At 41.1% G+C, this 22,938-nt stretch overlaps 1 protein-coding gene, 5 non-coding genes and 2 pseudogenes across 8 annotated transcripts in view; 3 read left to right on the forward strand and 5 right to left on the reverse strand.

Annotated features, from left to right (window-relative positions):
- Window positions 1-167: 167 nt before the first annotated feature.
- LOC149106579 (uncharacterized) overlaps window positions 168-22,938 on the reverse strand; it is a 70,761-nt gene continuing 47,990 nt past the window's right edge. Inside the window, exons 1-2 of one of the 2 annotated variants that reach the window (XM_089297838.1) lie at window positions 6,857-8,850; window positions 168-2,102 (exon numbers count right to left, since the gene is read on the reverse strand). In XM_089297838.1, coding sequence (XP_089153964.1) covers window positions 2,098-2,102; window positions 6,857-7,178 — 327 coding nt within the window. In that variant the 5' untranslated portion in view covers window positions 7,179-8,850 and the 3' untranslated portion in view covers window positions 168-2,097. Of the gene's footprint in view, window positions 2,103-6,856; window positions 8,851-22,938 lie in introns of those variants that run through there. The other variant, XM_089297839.1, reaches the window with a different exon arrangement.
- Window positions 3,044-5,456, reverse strand: LOC149106580 (uncharacterized; annotated as a pseudogene).
- Window positions 9,996-22,284, reverse strand: LOC149106581 (uncharacterized; annotated as a pseudogene). Its single transcript, XR_016209909.1, has 11 exons — window positions 21,080-22,284; window positions 20,857-20,864; window positions 20,043-20,161; window positions 19,599-19,689; window positions 19,040-19,200; window positions 14,590-14,625; window positions 14,186-14,403; window positions 13,932-13,989; window positions 12,479-12,597; window positions 11,900-11,990; window positions 9,996-10,573 (listed from the first exon to the last, which is right to left on the reverse strand). The product of XR_016209909.1 is annotated as an uncharacterized LOC149106581 (transcript).
- Window positions 11,695-11,766, reverse strand: Trnae-cuc (transfer RNA glutamic acid (anticodon CUC)). Its single transcript has one exon. It is a non-coding gene; the product is annotated as a tRNA-Glu (tRNA).
- On the forward strand, window positions 12,997-13,068 carry Trnae-uuc (transfer RNA glutamic acid (anticodon UUC)). The gene has a single exon. It is a non-coding gene; the product is annotated as a tRNA-Glu (tRNA).
- On the forward strand, window positions 13,662-13,733 carry Trnae-cuc (transfer RNA glutamic acid (anticodon CUC)). The gene has a single exon. It is a non-coding gene; the product is annotated as a tRNA-Glu (tRNA).
- Window positions 15,935-16,056, reverse strand: LOC149106585 (U5 spliceosomal RNA). Its single transcript, XR_016210059.1, has one exon. It is a non-coding gene; the product is annotated as a U5 spliceosomal RNA (small nuclear RNA).
- Window positions 17,139-17,210, forward strand: Trnae-cuc (transfer RNA glutamic acid (anticodon CUC)). Its single transcript has one exon. It is a non-coding gene; the product is annotated as a tRNA-Glu (tRNA).

A 22,938-nucleotide genomic window follows, 5' to 3' on the forward strand; every position in this document is an offset into this window, starting at 1 on the left:
GGTTTTCGTGTGCTAAGAACTATGGGTAAATGTACCAGTCACCATCTTTTTTCCTACGGAGGATTCCTGAGTAACCGTTTCATACCACAACCGCTGTACATACGCACCGAATTGTACGATGTATCCCCGCTCAACTGATCTTCCGCCAAAACAGTCATGCCACCAAATTAATATAATTCCTCTAAAATTGTCTCTTTCCCTCGAAATCAGTCACTAAATCGCAAATGTAAGTAGAGTAGAACCTGATATCAATAAAGGTTTTACTATCTAATTTGAACAGGCTCCTGCGTGAAAAATATTGGCGACCCAATCGGGTGCCTGTTCATAGGCTACTTTGTGAATCACTCACCCTACTTATAACGTTCATTTTCACCGCAGATTTTTTTACAAATACAATTATTTTAACTGAAGAAATATAAACGCTTGTACATGACGTTTCTGCATCATTGTCGCCATTATCAAATACAGATTAGGTTTCAAGTTGGTTTGGTGTAAAAGAGTCACTGAAAAACTGATGTCAGAGACAATTTGAAAATTTAATTTAAACACACAAGCAGACTCCATTCATGAAAAACTGTTTCATCAGCTGATATTTTCTTGACTCTTTCACATCTAGACTAATATATATGTGATCTCTGTGAATTAAAAATCTGCTTTTGATGATGACGAAATATTTGACCGTATTTATATTTAGCTATCAATATGTAATCGTTATATTGAAATAATTACTTCCCCTCCCAAGCATACACGGATATTTGCACGAAGACATTATCTGTTCCGAGAAGTGAACAGCTCTCTGAGAGCCTCGTGGAATAGATATTCTCCAAGGACACACACAACTAGACTTCTCGATTGATCGGGAGATATCAGAGAGCTTAAACAATGACGACGGCGACACCAAGGACACCGTAAGGAGGACGCATAGTAAAATATGAATTTATATTTTACCTCGAATTGGCAAGATCTATTCAGTACGCTAATTGGTCTAAAACCCTGCTCAAACTAAAGACGTACATCGCGCAGAATGCCGCGACATATCCGGGACTTAAATGTAGAGTGCGCGCGAAATTTAATTATTAATTAGGCTGACGATGGCTAAACAACAAAGAAAATGACCAGAAAATGGCCGACTACGCATACTTGTTTAGAGTTTACGTGCTTCATACTTGTGTTTCGTAGTGGTTATCATATGGCTTTTGTAGATGAGACATTGGTGGAATAAAGGAGACATTTTTTGAAATGTTACGAAAAGTGGATTTAGTCGTTTTCTTTTCCTGAATTTGGTCCATTTGAGGGAAAATATTATATGAGGAAATATTTGGAGGAAGAATTTTACTCCTTCAAAGTGCCCTTCTTAACGGTTATCATATGGCTTTGAATGTATGTTGTTAAAGGAAGCTTTATGCCAAGTTTTAACGGAAAATAATGTTTCGAAGTGGTCGTTCTGCCAACTTTCGAACAGTCATAACGATCCTTCAGCCTTCGTTCGCCTCGGAGACTAGAAGAACAATAGAGCGAAACTCTTTTGAATTTCCCGGCAGAATATTAATAGTGCCAAGCTCCGCCTCCACAAACAATAGGGCACACGCCGACGCTATAAGGCATTGAAATTGAGAGGTGATAAAATGTATCACTTAACCATCGTATTTAAAGTAACGCTTTGCGCGAGTTGCAATAAACGAATTTTCAGCATGTCATCTGTGCAAGTAATGCAGCGCGTTGATCGGGAGCTCTTTTTAGAGCTCATTGAATCCCCGGTCAATCCCGCTTTCTTGCACATGTCCACTCCACTGAAAGGCTACGACCCAATGTTTTATCTTCAAATAAACAGCGAGGCTCTCTGGCAGTGGCGCGTTGTCAAGAGACAAAAACAAATGTTTGAAGTGCTTCAAGACAACTTGCTCCAACTTGGCTACAGACTATCGTCGTCTTGCAAAGATCGTGTGGGGGTCCTCATCTACGCCAGAGTGAACTACCTTACAAAGAAGGTCCAAAATCTTACGAGCAACTTAAGTCGTCGCGCATTGAGATCGAACTTCTGGTGTAGTATTGCCCTCCATCCAGATGAAATCAACCAAGTACCTGCGGACATCATCGCTAGCCTGAAAGAAACAGAAGAGGAACTGGTTCGTGAAAACCAAACACTGATGAAAGAACTTGAAGGTAAGGTTTAACCATTCTTAAACTGAAGAACACTGCACTGCGGTTCCCATTGCGGGCAGTGCAAATTTCTTGTAAGATTTACACGCCTTTCTTTTCCAGTAAAAACCAGTAAAATTTTGCCGAGGCTCATTCATAATTTTTTTGGCGATTTCAGCCTCAAATTGTTCTTAAATTGTTCTTATTCTTATGAGCGGTTTGAAATGATGAGAAATCAAAATAAAAAGGCAACGTATTGGAAAACGATGTTGATGGTAGATATAATAATAAATGAGAGACGGTGCTTCTGTTTGTGTTTTCACCGCACTGCGAACGTAAATTACAAGATTCAGTTACGTTTCAACTAGAAACATTTTCACTTTTTTTTCAGCCTCAGCCTGAGCTCGTTCTTAAATTGTTCTTAATTTTCGGCCAATCTGATCCTCGTTCTTAGGTTTTATTCTTTTTTCTGCTGCTCCACGATATCTTCGGGCAGTGTCTAAAAATCGATAGAAATCGATGTCCGATGCCCAAACATCTGTGATTATTGATTTTGATTGATTAATTGAGTGAACCTTGAATTTGAGTTTGCTTCCCTAAATATTGCTATAACAGTGAAATGTTAGTCACAACTTTTCTATTTGGACAGAGTTCTTGAATTCAGAACGCATATTTTCTGGTCGCTCTGAAGTCGAACTTGATCAACTTTGGTTCGGCACATGAGTGGAGCGGCGTTGGGACTGGGCCTAATCCCATTCTCAATTACTTTTCTTTTCAAACTTCTACAAACTTATTTATGCCGAGAGCGACGCCTATTTATAAACCCAGCGCACAAAAGACTATAATGAAATGGTTATAATCGCGGTCGTGCATGCGGCCAGAAACCACTGAATCACTGAAACACTTGTTTGGATTAATTTGGCCACTCACGTGGCGTTTATTTCAAACCATTCAAATGCTAAGGTGTCAAATTAATCAATTAAACATCGCTATATTTGATTCAGTGAATAAAGTTGGGGCGAAAAACAGCCACAAGCCACATCCTGTGGCGAGCCCCAACCCAAGCCGCAGGCACGCACGCACGCACGCACTATGAAATAGTGCAGAAACGACCAAATATAAAGATAATGGAAACTATGTAATATGAAGGCATCAGGAACACCAGGCCCTTCTCTGACATGTCCTTGAAGCCCCAACGAGTAAAGGCTAGTTCTCGGGCTCGATAAGAGCGCGCGTTCCAGCGCTCTAGATTAACAACTACTCTAATATAAAATTGTTGCCCCAGCCCTTGTCTGACAGGCAAACTAACTCTGGAGATAAGCTAAATTGTGGATCACGTTATGATTAATCGTAAGAATAGTAAGAACACTTATAAGAGTAGACAAAGCCAGCACTTACCCGGTCTTTGTCGTAATAAAATAAAATAACTAACTGGAAAAATAAAATAGGATGTACTAGGCTAAAATTGCCGCCCCAGCCCATGCCTGGAAGGCGAGCATTGATCTTAGCTACAGCTAACAGCTGAAGTAGTTTACTGAAGACTAGAAATAATAACTATGATGCCCCAGCCCCTGACTGAAAGGCGAGCTTAAGTCTTAAACACCTCTCCAGGTTGACGAATATACAGTTTAAACGCGTCGGATTTCCAACGGCCAAGGTGGCGAATCTGGGCATCCGATAAACCTTGGTCAGCCGCCAACGATGCGGCGCCGATCCGAAAAGAGTGAGATTTGTATTTGGATGAATCAAGTCCACAAAAGTTTAGTGCTTGCCGCCGTTGTTGCGTAAAATGGCTAGTTTGAACTGGGGATCCATCGGAAAAGCAGAACAAGGCACCTGGAGTGGTACCCCGCATAGAACAGTAACGTTGTAAATAATTCACTGGGCAAAACTCTGTTCCCGTTGCGCAGTCCAAAACAACCGAAAAGGGGCGCCTACCCGAGTTATGTTTGAAGTCGGTGATGACAATTGTCGCGGCGGTCACGCAATTGTCTTTAAATTGGAAATGAAGATCTTGTATTCGTACTAAAGATTTCAAAATCGCACCCTTGGCCGTGAGTTCGCCTGCTCGAAAAAAGCCATAGAAGGCCACCAAAAACATGGTCTGGTACAACAGCCTTTGATATGCTGATGAGTTGGTATGATCTAATGCGAGCACTAATCGTTGCAACACGCTACGCGTTATTGGAAGTCGAACGGCTGGTGAAGAGTATAGCTTACTGTGAGCCGCTAAAATCTTCTGCACTAAAAACTGTTTAGTGGGATCAGGAAAATTAGCTAGCTTGTGAACTTAACTTAAGGCGGAGACATACGTCGAGATTAACGAGGAGGCAAACTTCCTCGCCGAGAGATATGATATAAACAATGCTAAATTGTTTACCGAGACCGGAAGGAGCGAGGCACGCGACTCGCAAAATTCAGATGAAAAATCGACATATGTCGACCAACCTCTTTGGTAAGTCTTACGCGAACCCTCAGTAATGGCTGAGTGCAGAAGGTCGTTCAAGTGATGCGCCAGTTGTTGGGTAGTAAGCCCGGCGGAACCGGCGTCGGTTGTCCGTCTGCGTAAGGCGCTAGTGATCTGAATTTCTCTACCTGTAAGCGAGATAAAGCATCGCTCTCGCGGTTAACGCGACCAGCGATGTGCTTAGCATGAAATAAAATATTGTATTGAAGTGTGCAGAGAACAAAGTGCCTAAGCAAAGCCATAACTGAACGATCTTTAGAAGTTTGCTTATTGATTATAGCAACAACTGCCTGATTATCCGAAAAGAAAACAATACATTTGTCACGCGTAAGCGGTCCCCAAATCTCAAGCGCCAGGACAATCGGAAAGAACTCCGTAAGACAGTAATATGGAGTTGTTTCCAAGCGGCGGGCCACTCTCCAAAACACCAATGTGTGCCAAATACTGCGGCGTAGCCCAAGGAACCCGCCGCGTCCGTAGATAAATTGAGGTTTTGGGAAGTGGCCCATCGCGATCCGAGGAAAAAGGATTTGTCATTGTACACGCTCAAAAATTCCCCCCAGACGTTGAGATCGTGTTTACATTCCTGGGTTAATCTGACGTGATGTGTGATACCTTTAGTCAAGTCTATCAAACGGCGCAGAAAAGCACGCCCGGGAACCACAACACAGCAGGCAAAATTGAGGAGCCCTATTAAAGATTGTAGCTCTTTCAGCGTGACGCTTTTACGAGCGCAAAAATCCGCCAACTGGGTACGGCATTTGGCAAGCTTGTCCTCTGGAAGACGAGCCTCCATCAATGCCGTATCTAAAGTGATCCCTGCGAATTGCAGAGCATTGGTGGGGCCCATAATTTTCTCATCGGCTATCGGAACGCCTATACGACGGCAAACGCAAAGAAAATTATCGAGATCTACCTGACATTTGGCCTCCGAATGCCCAATATATAAGAAGTCGTCTAAAATATGGATGACCGACGACGCGTGCAATCTATATTTAGCGATCCATTCTAACGTAGTGCTGAGTGATTCAAATATATTGCACGATGATTTAATGTCTGTCTTAGCCAGAAAACAGCCCTGTCCGATTGCTTTAATGAGCCTAACAGCATCATCGATAGTGGCATATCTTACGGTGGCTAACTCTTTAGGAATACCATCATTAACAGATAACCCCTCAGGGTAAGACAAAGATGAATTAACCTTAATTCTCCCGGTAACTTTTTGGGAACGATGCCTAGGGGCGATACCCTAAAAGTTTCAAAGGGAGGCGTATCATACGGACCCACAATTCTGCCCGCTGCGAGCTCTTTTGACAACTTATTATTCACGCTAGTCGGATTGTCCATGGCGCTCTTCAGATTTGGGGATCGGATTGCAAGGGGAGAACCAAAATATCGTATTGAGAAACCGTGAATAAAGCCTTGGATAAGATAGTCCGAAATTACGTTGTTATAGCGCTTAAGATAAAATGTGAGACGGTCGGGCCTTACCGGCGTTGGCCCGCGGCTCAACAACCGATGCTCTTCCCTGACTGTTACTCCCAGAGGGCATGCTGGAGGCTGCGTTGCTTGTGTTATTGTTCGGTCTGTTAGCGCTGCATTGGCTTGCGGGATGGACTGCCCCACATCTGAAGCAGGAGTGTTTGAAATTGCAGCCTCTGCAGAACTGACCGGAATGAAATCTCCAACACACCCCTTTGGGAAAGGACTGAAAGGGACGCCGGTTGGGCCGCCTTGCACGAAAATCATAGTTCGAGTTTGGGCGTGAGGTGGTGAGGGAGCTATGCATGGCCTGGTGCCATAATTCCCAAGCCACGTTATCCCATGGGTATCGGTCAGGTTTAGACTGGCGAAGAAATCAGAACTGCTCGTCGTAATAACGCCAGTTACCTTGTTTTGCCGCAATATCCCTGACCACCTCAGAATACTTCATCAGAGAACTTGTCGCCTTAGGTACCCTAATTGTATAAACAGCTACAAACACATTAAATGCAGTCACCCATTGGTCAATGGATAAGCTACGCCGTTTTGGCTTAACGTGCTCAAGGCAAAGACTAGGGTGATCATGGTCATTTGCGACAGATAATCGATATTGGGACTCGTCTGGTGACACGGAGAGGAGAGACCCGAAATCAACATATTCGTTTGCCCATATCTTTGCCTTGATACGATCCGAGACGCGAGACTCGAGCTCAAAAGTGACACTGGAAAACGTGCCGTCCGGTTTCTCAGACGCAAAGGTTAGCCTACCCGCAGCCACGGTGTTCGTCAGATCTGCAATCTCTTTTGAGGCGGCATCTTCAACCACGATGGGCTGTGACGTGGACTGATTACTAGGTCTCTGTTCGCCAACTGCGGGAGAGATGTTGAGAGTGCCGATGCCGGCCGACTGTAAGGCCCCAGAAATCGCGTTTGAGATCAATTCACTCAGTGCGGTGAGGCTGAACTGTGGTGAGGACGTCGTGCTGTTAGGCAGGGACGCAGACTTACCTTCTGAACGGCGCTGTTTCGCCGATACCGCCTGTGTGGAACTTTTTGACGCCTGGCGCTTAGAGGCTCGTTTAGGAGGCATGCTTATGAAAAATTGAAATTACATTACTCAAACGTAGATGAGATTAAGACGCTGTGAAGCTCAAACCTAGTGGGTGTACTCCCCTTGTCTTAGCAGGCTGGCACTTCAGCCTATGAGCTAAGGGCGATTAATATGTTGAAATCAAATGGCACAAACAAATCCGAGACATTTCGTAAAGGCTTACGTGAAAGTCAACGAATGTCAAGTACACATAGAAGCAGGCAACATAACAAAACCAACAATCCGAGACATTTCAAAAGGACAGTTGTCCTATAATGGCCTGAGTGTGTTGGGCACACTAATGCAGTTAAGCAATAGCCGCCAGGTGATAACACACTAATTACGCCATAATGTCAAGTGCAATACTGTAAAACAATCCGAGACATTTCAAGAGGACTATTGTCCTATAATGGCCTGAGTGTGTTGGGCACACTAATGTGGTATAACAATAGCCGCCAGGTGATAACACACTAATTACGCCATAATGTCAAGTGCAATACTGTAAAACAATCCGAGACATTTCAAGAGGACTATTGTCCTATAATGGCCTGAGTGTGTTGGGCACACTAATGTGGTATAACAATAGCCGCCAGGTGATAACACACTAATTACGCCATAAATGTCAAGTGCAAGTAATTCCAAATTCCAATATAGCCTGCGAAATCTGTATATATGATGCATGTATTAAATATTTTGTAATACCGCCTTTAAAAGATCACGATGGCTACGTGGCCTTGGGCAACGGCAATTAATCGGCGGACACACCCACTAACTTCACAGCCTTCAAAACAGCCCCTCGAATGCTACGCATAAATTTGTAGTAGCCTAAATTGTTTAGATGGACCCCATCAGGTAAATAAAGGTCTCGCTTGCAGTTCCAAAAACCTCTGTGCGCCAGTAATAACAAAAAGGCAACTGCTCAGGCACTACCTTAAGGTATTGGTGAAGCTTGCCCACCTTACAATTGTAATCCTCTGAGTCCCGCGTACGTCACCGCAGTACCTGCCCTACTACAACAAATTCGACTGAATATACATTGTGCAAATCTCGAACTAATTTTTCTAGCTCGGAGCCAACAGTCTCAGGCGCGACCTTAACGAGATCATTGGAGCCAAACTCCAAAATAATGATCTTGGGAGCAATTTGGCGCACGACTGTAAAGTCAAACTTACGAAATTTCTCAATTGTGCGGCCCCCAACGCCATGAAAATGAATATCCGCAATATCACTAAGATTGATAAACGCATGCAAGTGCCGCTTCTTCTGCACAAACGCCGCAAGTCGGTGAACGAAGGAGTGCCCTATTATTAACACGCGATGTTTAGCCATAGATGTATAAAAGGAGAGGGCACTAACAGCAACTTGAAACGAAGGTTAACAATAGCCAAAATGGAGAAGGACAGACTAATTAGAGTAAAGGTAAGGGCTATAAAGGTACACTTGCCTGACTCCGACGAAAGAAAGTAAAGTACGCTTCTAAGGCTAAACAGCTATCACGATCGGCGCTGGCAGAAAAAGGGGAGAGGGTTAGCAAAGCACACGAATTTAAAGCTTGCTCTGCGTGTGGTGTCTAGCCCATTAACGGCTATCTGCCTCTGCAGCTTGTACCGTAAGATAAGATAACGCCCCGCCTCAGCATAAAACCCATTATCGCGCTAAGTCAATAATGGGCCATATTTATTAAATTTATTAAATACACTGGGCTCGTTTTCTCGAAGACCCAGAAACGTTTCGAGAACACGTACAGTAAAGTGCAGAGATGTCCGATAAAAAGGACTTATGGTGTATGAGTCCACATTTATACACATAAATTTCAGTAAACAAATTTTAAACGACCCACCTCCGTCGGGGTTGAAGTTGAGCGCCATCTTGCCTCCTTTTCCTTTCAACCGGGCGTGCGCATGTACTTCTGTGAAAAGACCGCTTGACGGAACTGACAAAGAGACAGAAATAAACATCCAGTACGGGTTGAATTACTTTGCTAGAGGTTCCCAAGCGCGAAGAACACAAAGCGTTTCTCGTTAGAGCAGCTGATAGCAGACCATAATGGCTAACCGGCAGCAAATGACAGAAATGGCCCATCAAAACCGCTCGGTATGAGGACCAGATTAACTGACTTCACAGTATTCTAAGCTCTCGAGTCCTTGTTTCACTATTGACAGCATTCCATGTTTGACAGCTTGTGATACGGGATTTCCAAGTAGTCGATTTGATGGAAGAGCTGGCCAGCTATTTAGAGGGGAAACTTTCGCAGTTTGACGCCGTAAGTTACCATTTTCCTTTTTAGTGGTTCTTTGTATTTGGGAATCAAACTGATCAAAGGTAATACAGAACAAAGCTAAAGCACAACTCAACGCATGTTGTGGAACTCATAACGGGCTCTACTTGGACTAGAAAATAATGCCGCAGAATACATTTTATACCTTGGTCAGAGTTCGAGAGACACCTCGATCGGAGTGACCGATGTGGTTAACCCAAAGAGAGTGAAGGCTCCTGATTGTGTTCTGTTCTTCCCATTATTTATTTATTGTCGACCGTAGCCTCAGCGTCTTCCAAATTCATCTCTTATTTTGGCTTACACAATGCAAAGGTCATTACATCCATTTTTATTTTTACATCCACAGTAGGAACAAATGTGACTTTTCGTTTCCTGTACCCTTGCTCTTGATCACATTGATAGATTTTTAGATCATCAGAGACGAAGTATCCCGGCTCAGAGGACTCACCCGGGCCTTCTATTTAAAATTCCATTATTTTCTTTTTTAACCTCAGATTACGCCATAATGAAACTTAATTTAAAATTGGGACCTTCATGTGTCTTTTATCAGAATTTATTACAAAAAAAACATGATAATGTTTATAAAACGGATGAATATTAAAGTCAGTATTGTAGCCTTCGCTTGATCGTTCGTATCTATAGCTTTGGTCAATGTGAGCCTTCAGATAATGTCCCGAATATGCTAAAGCCTTAGCCATTCGGCTGTTACATTGTCTCGGCTGTGCGAGAACAGCCAAAAAATCAGTCTGAACTCCCAAGCTAGCAACCATTCTCATTATCTTTACACTCAGCATCAATTGTTTTGTTATCACGGAAAGACTAACTAGTAAATTAAATGGACTGAGATTTTCAATCGAATCCCGTGTCAAACATGCTTTTAATGTATCTTGAGTGCTTGGTAGGCGCCGTCAGCCAATTGTTAGCGATCCATTTCTCTCCTCTAATGACGTCACACCCGCCGTGCAATGTTCGACGGTCCGCGGACCCTAGAAGACCGCTCTCGGGGTCAATAAAGTTGTTATACCACATGACGGGCGGTGCCTTTCTTTGGTGGCAGAATAAGATCGGCCAAACGGCAATTCATATTCAGATTGATCTCATCCGTTCTTTCAATTTCCTAAAAATATTATAAAGTAATGAAAAGACTTCGTTATGTTCTCTAAGTGAACATCAAACTGGCCAGGTTAGAACACCTCCGAGGGGATCAGAATTTCATGGACCAACACGATGTCTTAAGATTATCATTCAAGTTGATTTTTATCACATTTGATAATCGGGTCAAAATTTTAACTACTTGTTTTACTATAACTTGGCCAACTCTCAACTGACTTGACACTACATGTAGTTACGCTCTATTCCCAATCAAATAAATGATTACTTTCCATTCAAAGAAATTTCAAGGTTTTTTTTCCTCCATTAAATAGAGCAGGACATAAAACTGATATGTAGTGACCGTGTGTATTGTTGATGTTTAGTTTTCATAGTTTGCTGCAGCTGCGGTTTTGACCACTTGTCTTGTATTGGACCAGTGTGTCTCTAGACCAAGCCGCCAACCAACAAATCTCAGTAAATATCTTGACAACTAAACAACTACTCTGAACTTCTGTGCGTAATTACTACTCACTAACGCTTTGAACCAACAGACTCATCCGTTCTTTCAATTTCCTAAAAATACAATAAAGGAATAACAAAATTTTGTTATGTTCTCTGAGTGAACATCAAACTGGCCAGGTTAGAACACCTCCGAGGGGATCAGAATTGGACTCACAAATTCAGTGGACCAACACGATGTCTTAAGATTATCATTTAAGTCGATTCTTATTACATTTGTTAATGGGGCCAAATTTTAACTACTTATTTCACTATTACGTTTGAATACTATTACTTGGCCAACTCTGACCTGAATTGACACTAGCTAGTTAAGCTCTCTTCTCAGTTGAATAAATGTTAAAATCCCATTCAAAAAAAGCTTGTTGTTTTCTTCAGTTAGGGAGTGCAGGATATAAAATGGATATGTAATGAGCGTGTATATTGTTTTTGTTTATTAGTTTTCAGAGTTTGCTGCGGTTTTGACTTTTTGTCTTGTTATTTACTCGTTGGATATACGCGTCTCTAGGCCAAGCCGTCAACCAAAATCTTTCAGGAAGCACCTTGACAACTAACAACTGCTGTAAGCTACTTTGTGTAAATAATACCCACAAGCGCTGTGAATCTAAACAAAAGGCAGAAAAAAGGAAATTCCCACGCCGGGAATCGAACCCGGGCCGCGGCGGTGAGAGCGCCGAATCCTAACCACTAGACCACGTGGGATGTGCACTGTTGTGGGAACAGTTTTGGTTACTGGTCAGTCATCTCGTCTTGCATTGATCAGCAACTAACTGGCGTGCAAACTTGCAAGCTCAGTTCACTTTGCTACAATTCACTGGGGTTATTAATTACTTACTTCTGGAGTCATTGTAGTGTTATCTGCCACCAAAAAGGCTGTCTGCCCTCCTTCTTCTACATCGTTAAGAAAATACAGGATCGTAATAAATCTGAAAAAAAGAAAATAAAAGAAAACGGATGAAAACATTAAAACTAACATTATCAAATGCATCAAAATAAATGTATGGCGAAAATTAAATCATAAACATGAACAGATAAAAGGTGATGGGTCATACTACCCTTTTATGGGCGTTGGCGAACGTAGTTTACGGACCAGTAAAATTGAAATGAACTGTTAACAACCTTAGTCATTTTTTTCACAAGAACTCCAAGGCTCTTTTCTCTTCAAGATGTAGTTTTTACTTTAAAACTGTTTATATTTTTTTCAATATTTTAGTAAAAGCTGACGAATTTTGCTAATATGTCTGAAAGTAATTAAATTAACACGAAATGCTACTGAACTGAGCCCGGTTTGAAAATGGTTCAGTTGTCATAGAGAAATGATTACTGAAGCATGACCCTTGTCTTTGGTGTTAACTACGGTATTTCATGCCCTCTGTAATATGGGCACTGCACATGGCTTTAATAAATAACCAACCTGCAGACTCTGCAGTCGGATGCTCTGAGATAATTCTGATGACAGCAAGGAACAGTAGGGTCTTTGATGGTAGAGTCCATGTGAGCATGGAAATGGCCGAACTTTTCGTACCTAACAACCTAGAAAACATCGTCCGTTGTTATACCTCCCAACTCAAATACTCCTCCCGGCAGTTCTACCTATATTTGAGTTGGAAGGTATAACAAAACACGTAATGACTAGCCCCACGGCAAACAGTGAGTTTTGTTTCCCCTCGACCTAATTGAAGTCGAGGGGAAACAAAACTCACTGTCTCGCTTGGGGCTAGTAATTAAGTGCTTATTATACGTGTCAATAACCTTTTTAAGTTCAATATTTTTATAATGTTTGCGCCTTATCGATGCATTAAAACTGTTCTATGCCTGAAAAATGTGTCATTTTTTTTTTTCAATAACTAGACCTGTCAATCATACATTTGAAATTTTCGTAATTGATCGATGTTGATTTGCTCTGAGGCGGAAACCTGGTTAAGACAGGATTCCCACGTGGTCTACTGGTTAGGATTCGGCGCTTTCACCGCCGCTGCCCGGGTTCGATTCCCGGCGTGGGAAAGTCCTTTTTTTTTTTTTCCTTATAGAGTCCTCCGGCTGGTGTTAATACTTGATGGACACACTGCATTTCTGCTTTTAAATCAATTTTAAGGGTTTAAATACCTAAACTTGCGTACAACTAAAGATACTTCGATTGTTGCGATCGGTGGACACTGATTATTTGACTTAAATATATCCGAACTGTAGGTTTTGTTCACTGAATTTTCGGTGGCATCTTTCCACCTTCATCAGGGTGAAAAATGGATGTAAGCTACGTTATAACGAACATCCACTTTACACTCTGATGAAGTTAGACAGGTGCCACCGAAAAATCAGGAAAAAAAAACCCTTCAGATTGCAAACATTTAAATCAAATTACAGCTAAAAATTAAAGAGAGACATGCTTCCGTAACAGCCCTTAAAAAAAAAACCAACGAACAAATAACACCAAAAATCAGCTAACTTGATGAAAATGAAACACTGTTTCCCTCAAGTGTTTCTTTTTTCTTCTAACCTTTCTTTGATGTTTTACTGTGAACACGTCCTATTCCGTGGATCGCACAATCTGTTCTGAACAACGCGGATCTAACATTATTCTTAGTTTTAACGAGCAATCCCACGTGGTCTAGTGGTTAGGATTCGGCGCTCTCACCGCCGCGGCCCGGGTTCGATTCCCGGCGTGGGAAGTGATTACTTATCTTTTACATCAAAATCTAATTTCGACTTCATTTCCCCTTACTCTGAAAATTACGGCCTCTTTAAGTTGTTCTTTAGCGGATTTATGCATTAAAACAGTGCGTTCCTTTTGCACCAAGTCAACACATCACATTTACATGTACGTGGATAACAAGTGTATGCGCAGTACTAAATTAAATCAGGTTCACCTGCATTGGTTCTCCACCCTGAACTATTTTTCTCGGCAGCTTGGTTAACTTTATGATCCTGTAAAACAAAACAGTTTGGTTTTAAGTCGCAATACAACATCCGGGATTTTCTGATCGACAACTTGTCTCGTAGTCTGTTTCAAGCTGGAAAAACGTTGTTGCGCGCGTTAACACCTGTTTTCCAAATTATGGCAACCACGCTTACCTACGGGACATCGCGTTCTAGTTACTTTACAGTATTTGGGAGAAATAACCTTTCGTGGAGACGTCTCAAAACAAGGTCAGCGGTTTTGTCTTGTGGTAGCCAGGCCTGTTGACTAAAACCGAATCTGTGTCGTGGACTATTGTTTTCAAGAAATCCATGTACCGGAGAATCTTCTTAATATTCAACTTGTTAAATGACTGCATAGTTAATCTTCCTGAAATGAAAATAAAAGTTTTGTTTTTCTGATGACTATTCAACAACAGGCAGCCAGGTAGTCAGTTGACATCAACGTTAAATGAAAATAAATCCCAGGTCAGGAAAATAACATAAAAGCACACATAAAAAGACAGGAAAAGAGAGAGTAGAGAGTAGAGAGTAGAGAGAGTATTTTAGCCCAATTGGGATGTTTGAGTATACATTATAAAATTAATACAATCGAACCATGGCACTTACCATTTGTAAGTCCCGTTAAACTGTATGCGTTCAAACCTAAAAAGTAGATCGAAAATGAAAACATGTCTTAGAATATTAGAAATATTAAAGCGCTTTATACCTACTGGCTACATTTTTCAAAACATAATTAAAAAGAAGAAAGAAATGGTCGATTAATGTGTGAAATAACGCCGCTCAATTACAAATCCAGAAATGTTACGAAGTTGATTACAAAGTGGAAAGACAGCGGTCGTCTTGGAGATTTAGACCGATATTCCATTCACGTTGGATGTGACGTCATTAATATAAAGGAGAAAAGTGGATCGCCAACAACTGGCTCACAGCACCAACAAAGTATTCAAATCACATCAAAAGTTCTCATGATATCGGATTTGATTAATAACTAGCTTAATTCTTTTTTCTTCTTCTTTGCTTGTCTCTTTGCGTAATAATTGAACACATGAGCAACGCAACGTATAGCCTTTCTGAGAGTTCTGTGTTTACAGATTAACGCTCTCACCAACTCGGTATGGCTAAGGGCATTGACCTATAGACATTTATCTGCTACGACAACCCGGGTTTGAAACCCAGTCTTGGAATTTTGTGTTTTTCCTTATGTAAGTCTTCTCTAGCTTTTCTAAGCTGAAGTAATGACAAAAATCCCAAACAAACAAACAAACAAACAAACAAATAAACAAACAAACAAATAAACAAACAAACAAACAAACAAAACAAAACAAAATTAACATATAGGTAAGTATAGAAATATGCTTGTACCTTAAGAAAACGTCAAGATTCTTGGCAAAATCAACAATCATGCAATTCATAAGAATAATTGGCAAATTTGATGTTACAAAATACTGGAATCTCCTTGCAATGTTATTTCTATAACTGATCCTGTAACCTAGTGAACATCCCACGTGGTCTAGTGGTGGTCTAGATATGAGTTACCAGAAATGGTTAGAAGAATGTTGTATTGCGTAAACCCAAATGCACATGCAGTGAGGAGTACGCAAAGATATTTGGCGCATAAAATAGGAATGGCACGAATATTGAGGAGCAGTTTTGACGCCTCATTTCATACGAGTTCAAAACGTTTGTGTAAGGTACAATGATTAATTAAAATACGTTGAATCGAGTCCATTTCGCGGAAAAAATGAAGCCGAATTAGCAAAAAAATCAGCCGAAAACCCTTTCCGCGAGTTTAAAGACTTAACGTGTCCACGTATCATAAAGATGGCTTCTACGCGAGAAACTCAATGTTCCTGTGTTAGACTGCCTAAAATATCCTCATCCTGATACTACGAGGTCAACCACTACTGACTGAAGCGGTAGAAACGTGGTATACTTCATCTGTTAAATTATGAGCCCCGCCAACAGGCAGAGCTTGGAAAAATTGGTCAATAGACTCATTCGAGTTGTTCTCCTCCACGGACATCTTTAGTAAAAGGCGAAAGATTTGTGCGTGTTGAAGGAAAACCAGAGTTACTGTCCATTCTGGATACTAGGTGTTTTGTTGTACAAGATGCTACACAGCGTGTTGGACATAAATGTACTGAAGTCTACAAATACGCATGCACGTATTCAGCATGAGTAACAGCTAGTAAAGCAACAACTTTTCACTACTGACAGTGTCATTATCTTAGTGAAGTCTTAAGTTCTTGAATGAACAGAATCTCCTCAATTCTGCAATCATGGAAAGTCAGTGTTTTCGGACGCTAGAATGTCAAAGTGATCCCATTTTATGTTGTGACCAGTGGTTTTCACATGATCAGCAATGGCTGATGAATGGTCAATTTTTGCAGGGGCCTTGTAATTTTCCGTTTTCCTGTCAAGGAGTCTTCGTTTTGTTTTGCTCACGTCAGATAATTCATTAAATACAGCCCCAGAAACCGGCTTTATAGATGGCTTTGGATTTCTGAGAGCGGTTGAAGTGAATTTTGTATGGAAAGTGGGATTTGATGCGGCATGTGTTCTGAAATATGATCTTGAGGTTGACAAAAGAGGAGATCTAGGGTGCGTCCCTTTGGGATGATCTGGACCAGGATCAGTGATCCAAGATCACTCGGATCATGGTGCATCAAAGGAACCGATGAATCCGTGACCAGAGTGGATTCGTCGGTTCCTTTGATGCACCATGATCCGAGTGATCTTGGATCACTGATCGGGATCCGGATCACCCCAAAGGAACGCACCCTTGATTTGGTTACTGTGAGGACATAAGTAGGGTAACAGGTTTAAGACATCTTTTTGGGGAACTGTAACTTGAACAGGGTTATTTGGCTTACTTTTATTCTTGTTCAATGGTCTTCAATACATCGTTAACGTTTAACGTGTTACGACCTTGCATCGAGGGTAACCAATTTGCAACGGGAGTTTTCTCAGCGGCTTGCAACGGAGATAGTGAGGAGCAAATTCGGAAAATGAGGAGCAAGGAACTTCCCATATCGTTGCTTTAAGAAAAGATAAGGAATTTTTTTTTTTGTTTTTTTTGCTGCCAGATCAGCAATCACGCAGCTCAACAAATTGGGAAAATTGATGTTACAAAATACTGGAATTGCGAGAGAACATCCCACGTGGTCCAGTGGTTAGGATTCGGCGCTCTCTCCGCCGCGGCCGGGGTTCGATTCCCGGCGTGGGAATGTAATCGTTACTTTCAACTATTTTCCTTCCGTTTTCGTTTCTTGTTTTCGATCAGTAAATAAACGACTTTTATTTACCTTCGGTAGTCAATGCTTATAGCCAAAGGCTATTGGTGTCCTCTTACTTACTTGTGCACTTCATAGCCTGAATTTTAACAGAAAACGGGAAAATCAATAATGATATTCGCTAACATTAGTTGATTGTCGACTAACTATATGAGAAAAGATCATCTCTTTTTTTGCAAATCCTGAAAATATGAGAACATTTCGGCCAAACGTACGAAAAATATCATGCTTGAAGGATTTAATTTTGTGATCCAAACGTTTTATTGATGTCTTTTGAGGGCCAAACTTAGCCATATAAACAACGGGGTGGGGGTAGGGAGGCAGCAGCGGGGTAGGTGAGGGTGGTGGCTAGATAGATAGGAGTTACAAGATTGAACAATGGTTACAGGAATGTTGCATTTAACGTACGTAAACCCAAATACACACGTAGTTCTTTATGTAAGACTTCCTTAAAATATGCTCGTGCTGATAGTGCTGATAGGTCAACCATAACTAATGGAAGCGGTCTGAGAAACGTCGTTTATTATATGGCTAGCTCCGTGAACGGGCAAGACGAACCAAACCCAGCGCTATAATTGACTCCCCGAGCGGGCAAGATGGCGCTATCATGCCCGCTCGGGACTACCTGCTGTCCCGCAAGGACAATTTCCTCGAAAGTCTTATACTAATAAATCCTTTATTGAACAAGCTTATTCGGTCAAGATGGCTGGATATTGGCGTCTCAGTCCAAAAACACGCTAAGGAACTTGGCCAATATCCAGCCATCTTGACCGAAAAAGGTTGGTCAATAACCGCGTATAGACTTCATTTGTTAAGTTATGAGCCCTGCCAAGAGGCAGGGCGACGAAAAATTAGTCTAAAGACTCATTCGAGTTGTCCTCATCCTCGGAAATCTTTAGTAAAAGGCAACAGGAGTAGACTCAAGACGCGGATGCTTTATTGGAACACCTATAATAGCAAGACCAGACGTCGATTCAGCCACAGAACACGACACACGAGAAGACAAGGAAGACTGAGACGTACCAAACGTCGATTCGGCCATCCGAACATCATAAAACTGGCACCCTTTAAACAGGTACGCAGGCGCAGTGTTATGGCAAACAGTTTCGCATTTATCTTCAATTTATTTTGGAAAGCGTTTTGGAAAGTGTTTTGGAAAGTGTTTTGCAGTCATCGTCTTTATTCACAACATTGGCTACGATATAGTTTCTTCTGATAGGGCGGACTGAGTTGTTTTGGAATCGTAGACGCATTATAACGCCAATACGATTTATTGTGCATTGCGCCCATACGCGCTGGTAAATAGGCAAGTGTTTATCATTTCACATGTCTTTAATTTCGCTTGTGTCTTGAACTGTTCGCTGACATTGCTCTCACGAGAAAGGTTAAAGCTCGAGAAGTCAGCTTCACAATTTCTTTACGAAAGGCTGTTTACCTTTATCAACTTCAAGTTAATATTGGCTCAGTATAGACGCGTGGAGGAGAACCCTTACGTACAAATTTCATACAGTGATCATAGCACTAATAACCGTCTAAAAAGCACTACTAATACAGAACAAAGCTCAAGCACAACTCAACGCATGTTGTGGAACACATACTCTACAATTGTTTTGTTATCACGAGGAGACTAACTAGTAAATTAAATGGACTGAGACTTTCAATCGAATCCTGTGTCAAACATGCTCTTAATGAATCTTGAGTGCTCGGTAGGCGCCGTCAGCCAATTGTTAGCGATCCATTTCTCTCCTCTGATGACGTCACACCTGCCGTGCAATGTACGACGGTCCACGGACCGAAACAGACCGCTCTCGGGGTCAATAAAGTTGTTATGCCACATGATGGAGGTGCCTTTCTTTGGTGGCAGAATAAGATCGGCCAAACGGCAATTCATATTCAGATTGATCTCATCCGTTCTTTCAATTTCCTAAAAATATTATAAAGTAATCAAAAGACTTCGTTATGTTCTCTAAGTGAACATCAAGCTGGCCAGGTTAGAGCACCGCCGAGGGGATCAGAATTTAATGGACCAACACGATGTCTTAAGATTATCATTCAAGTTGATTTTTATCACATTTGATAATCGGGTCAAAATTTTAACTACTTGTTTTACTATAACTTGGCCAACTCTCAACTGACTTGACACTACATGTAGTTACGCTCTATTCCCAATCAAATAAATGATTACTTTCCATTCAAAGAATTTTCAAGGTTTTTTTTCCTCCATTAAATAGTGCAGGACATAAAACTGATATGTGATGACCTTGTGTGCAAACTTGCAAGCTCAGTTCACTTCATTGCAATTCACTGGGGTTAATTACTTACTTCTGGAGTGATTGTAGTGTTATCAGCCATCAAAAAGGCTGTTTGCCCTCCTTCTTCTACATCGTTAAGGAAATACAGGATCGTGATAAATCTGAAAAAAAGATAGAAAAAGAAAACAGAAAGCATAAACATGAAGAGACAAAAGGTGATGGGCCATACTGCCCTTTTATGGAGACTCTTAGTCTCTTTTCTCTTCAAGATGTAGTTTTTGATTTAAAAACTGTTTATAGCTTTTTCAATATTTTAGTAAAAGCTGACGAATTTAGCCACTTTGTCTGAAAGTAAATTAACACGAAATGCTACTGGACTGAGCCCGGTTTAAAAATGGTTCAGTAGTCATAAAGAAATGGCTACTGAAGCATGACCCTTGTCTTTGGTGTTAACTGCCGTGTTTTATGCCTTTTGTAATATGGGGACTACGTATGGCTTTAGTAAGTAACCAACCTGCAGACTCTGCAGTCGGATGCTCTGAGATAATTCTGATGACAGCAAGGAACATTAGAGTCTTTGATGGTAGAGTCCATGTGAGTATGGAAATGGCCGAACTTTTCGTACCTAACAACCTAGAAAACATGGTCCGTTGTTATACCTCCCAACTCAAATACGTTTTCCGATAGGTGGAGAACGTGTCACGTGTCGTGGGTCAAAACTCACTGACACCCTAAGGGGAGGAAAACTCACTAATTCCCTAGGGAGACAATGACTTAAATTTTCGACTCGCACGTGATTAGGTCGTAAAAACCGAGGCAAATTTGTTATGCCTCTCGGCTTCAAGCAAAGAATTGTTTCCCAGTTTTTCCTATATTTGAGTTGGGAGGTATAACAAAACACTTAATGACTGGCCCCACGGCAAACGGTGAGTTTTGTTTCCCCTCGACTTCAATGTTCCCCGAGGCGAAGGCGAGGGGAATCTAACATTGACGTCGAGTGGAAACAAACTGACTCTTTCCCTTGGGACCAGTAACTAAGTACTTATTATACGTGTCAATAGTCTTTTAAAGTGCAATATTTTTATAATTTTTGCGTCTTGCAGGCAGATCGGCGGGATGTGAGAACCAGGCTTAAGAGAACTAGTGTATTCGTCCCACTGTTTGTGTGTTCTTTTTACGCGGGTTTTTGCGCGTAATTGTGGTTGTAAGACCCTGAAAAAGAAAACTTTGAAATCAGTAAATGCCGTGAAATGTTAGTCTGTGTACATCCGCCTCTTCCGCAAAAAAAAAAGTCGGGGAGATCTTTTAAGGGGAGAGGGCGGACGTACTACGCAGGCTACAAAAAAATATACAAAATAGAAGAAGGGAAAATAACAACTCCACTGAGTCTCTTGAGCAACCAGCAAGCTTCTAATAATATTAACGGCCGCTTTCTATTGTTTACAAATTTCTAACGATTTGAAAATTGCACCTAGGGAACGTTCGGTAGCCGGTTTAAATGGAATTGGTCGATAACGCAGTTCCAGTTTCTGCTGTACATTTAGTTTTGACAGTTACATCTTACCTTAAATCCCTCCAAACGGACGAGCTTAAACTCTGTTCCTAGCTTCTCGTGGCAGGAATCGCTTGGCTCTGAGCACGTGTTTTCAATTTCGTCTCCATCAAAGCATGGCTTTATAAATTTTTTGGAAGTACTACCGTGACGACCAGTGGTACAATCACAGGGCTTTAAAATCACAACGAAAAGGAATAAGGTAAGATCTAGAAGTCTCATTTTCACTCCATAAGAAGCAACTTTCTATGGGAGAGCCATAATTGAAAAAAAAGAAAAACAGCTTCCACAGCGATCAGAATCAATTATTTATCGATTGTAGCAATTTTGCTGTCGGTGGACATTTTCACGGTTGCTTTATTGCATGATTTATGATCAGTAACCGCAGTTAGAGAAATCGCATGCTCAATAAATGCTCAACGTTAAATTAAACAGCCAGAAATGTGAGGGTCAGAGGAGTGTTGAGTTCTTGCACCAGGGTCTAAACTGAAGAGAATATTTCTTGAGGATTTTCCCGTTTTTTTTTTTTCTATTATTATTCAGTATTATCTTTTGTATCTCTGGGTCCCGGTAATTTTACCGTCACACGATTCCCGGAAATTTTATCTTCCGTTAAAAGTTGCTCCCTGTCTTTTTCCCCGAAATAACAGTGTTGCTCATTCTATGCAAGCCAGTTGTGTCCGATCGTACAGTGCAGATGAATACATTGGTAGTTAACTTCTAGGAAGAAGATTAAACGCAGCGACGTAACAGTAAGATAAACTTGTTTGATCTTCTGATTGTTGCATATCTTATTTCCATTTCCACGATAGCAAAACGATTACGAAATTAAACGCCCGCGAAAAAAAGTTATGAACTTAACTGCGATGACCATTTCGTCTTCATATCTTTATCCGCAGTTCAAATATCATCTACGGGTATATTATTAAAGAACTCACAAAGTGACCAGCTGCCAGTTGGCTTGATAGCTCAGTTGGCAGAGCACTGCACCGGTATCGCAGAGGTCATGGGCTGGTTCGAATCCCGTTCAAGCGGGAATTTTTTTCAGGCTTTAATTTCAGAGCTGCTTAAGTTGTCAATCAATCATGTCTTCACATCTTTTTGGGCAGCAGTTCAAATATATGATCTTTCATATGTTGACTTGTAAAAAAAGGTTATGCCAAAAATTAACGGCACAAAGTTAAATCCCCCGGCGTAAAACCCTTTATATCTCAACGTCACCTTAGATAATTATGTAGCGTTTTTATACTTGCGCGTTGTTTCTCTCGAGCGATATATTCCTCGTAATTATACGACATGCAAAATTCATAACGCAAATGTTTACCTTTGAAGTAAGACGTTGCGCTTCGTCGGAAACGAGTATGCCAGCTCTTCATTTCGTCCAATATCATTGTAAAATTGGTTTGTCCAAAAAGACTAAACTAAATTATCTGTGGGTATGATTCTGAGACTATTTGTTTGTTGATTGGAATCAATATTTGAAAAGCATCGCGAAATTTAATTTCTTTAAGCAGTCTTGCCAAAATTTGCCGCTTCCAGTTCCATTTTTTTAAAAATTAAGTTTACGTCAGTTAAAATTAGGTACATGTAGAAATAAGTAGGCGGGTACATTTGAATTCAAATTTTTTTCATCTTCTGAATTTTCCCTTTGTTATATTGAGCAGAAATGGCCATGGATCATGAATAAATGAAAAGAAGGAGAAGGAGAAGAAGAAGAAGAAGAAGATTACAATCCCTTTTTCCTTTTCTTTTAAATCCAATATTTGCTTATTGAAAGGAAGATACTTCGTACCACGCCTGCACTCAAGGCGATCCCGCCGCGAGAATTGCTCCTTGGGAGTGATTTTGATTGGCTATT

The sequence above is a fragment of the Orbicella faveolata genome, unplaced genomic scaffold, assembly GCF_042242905.1.
Source record: "Orbicella faveolata isolate gen_17 unplaced genomic scaffold, um_ofav_v1 contig_3, whole genome shotgun sequence".
Classification (NCBI taxonomy): domain Eukaryota; kingdom Metazoa; phylum Cnidaria; class Anthozoa; order Scleractinia; family Merulinidae; genus Orbicella; species Orbicella faveolata.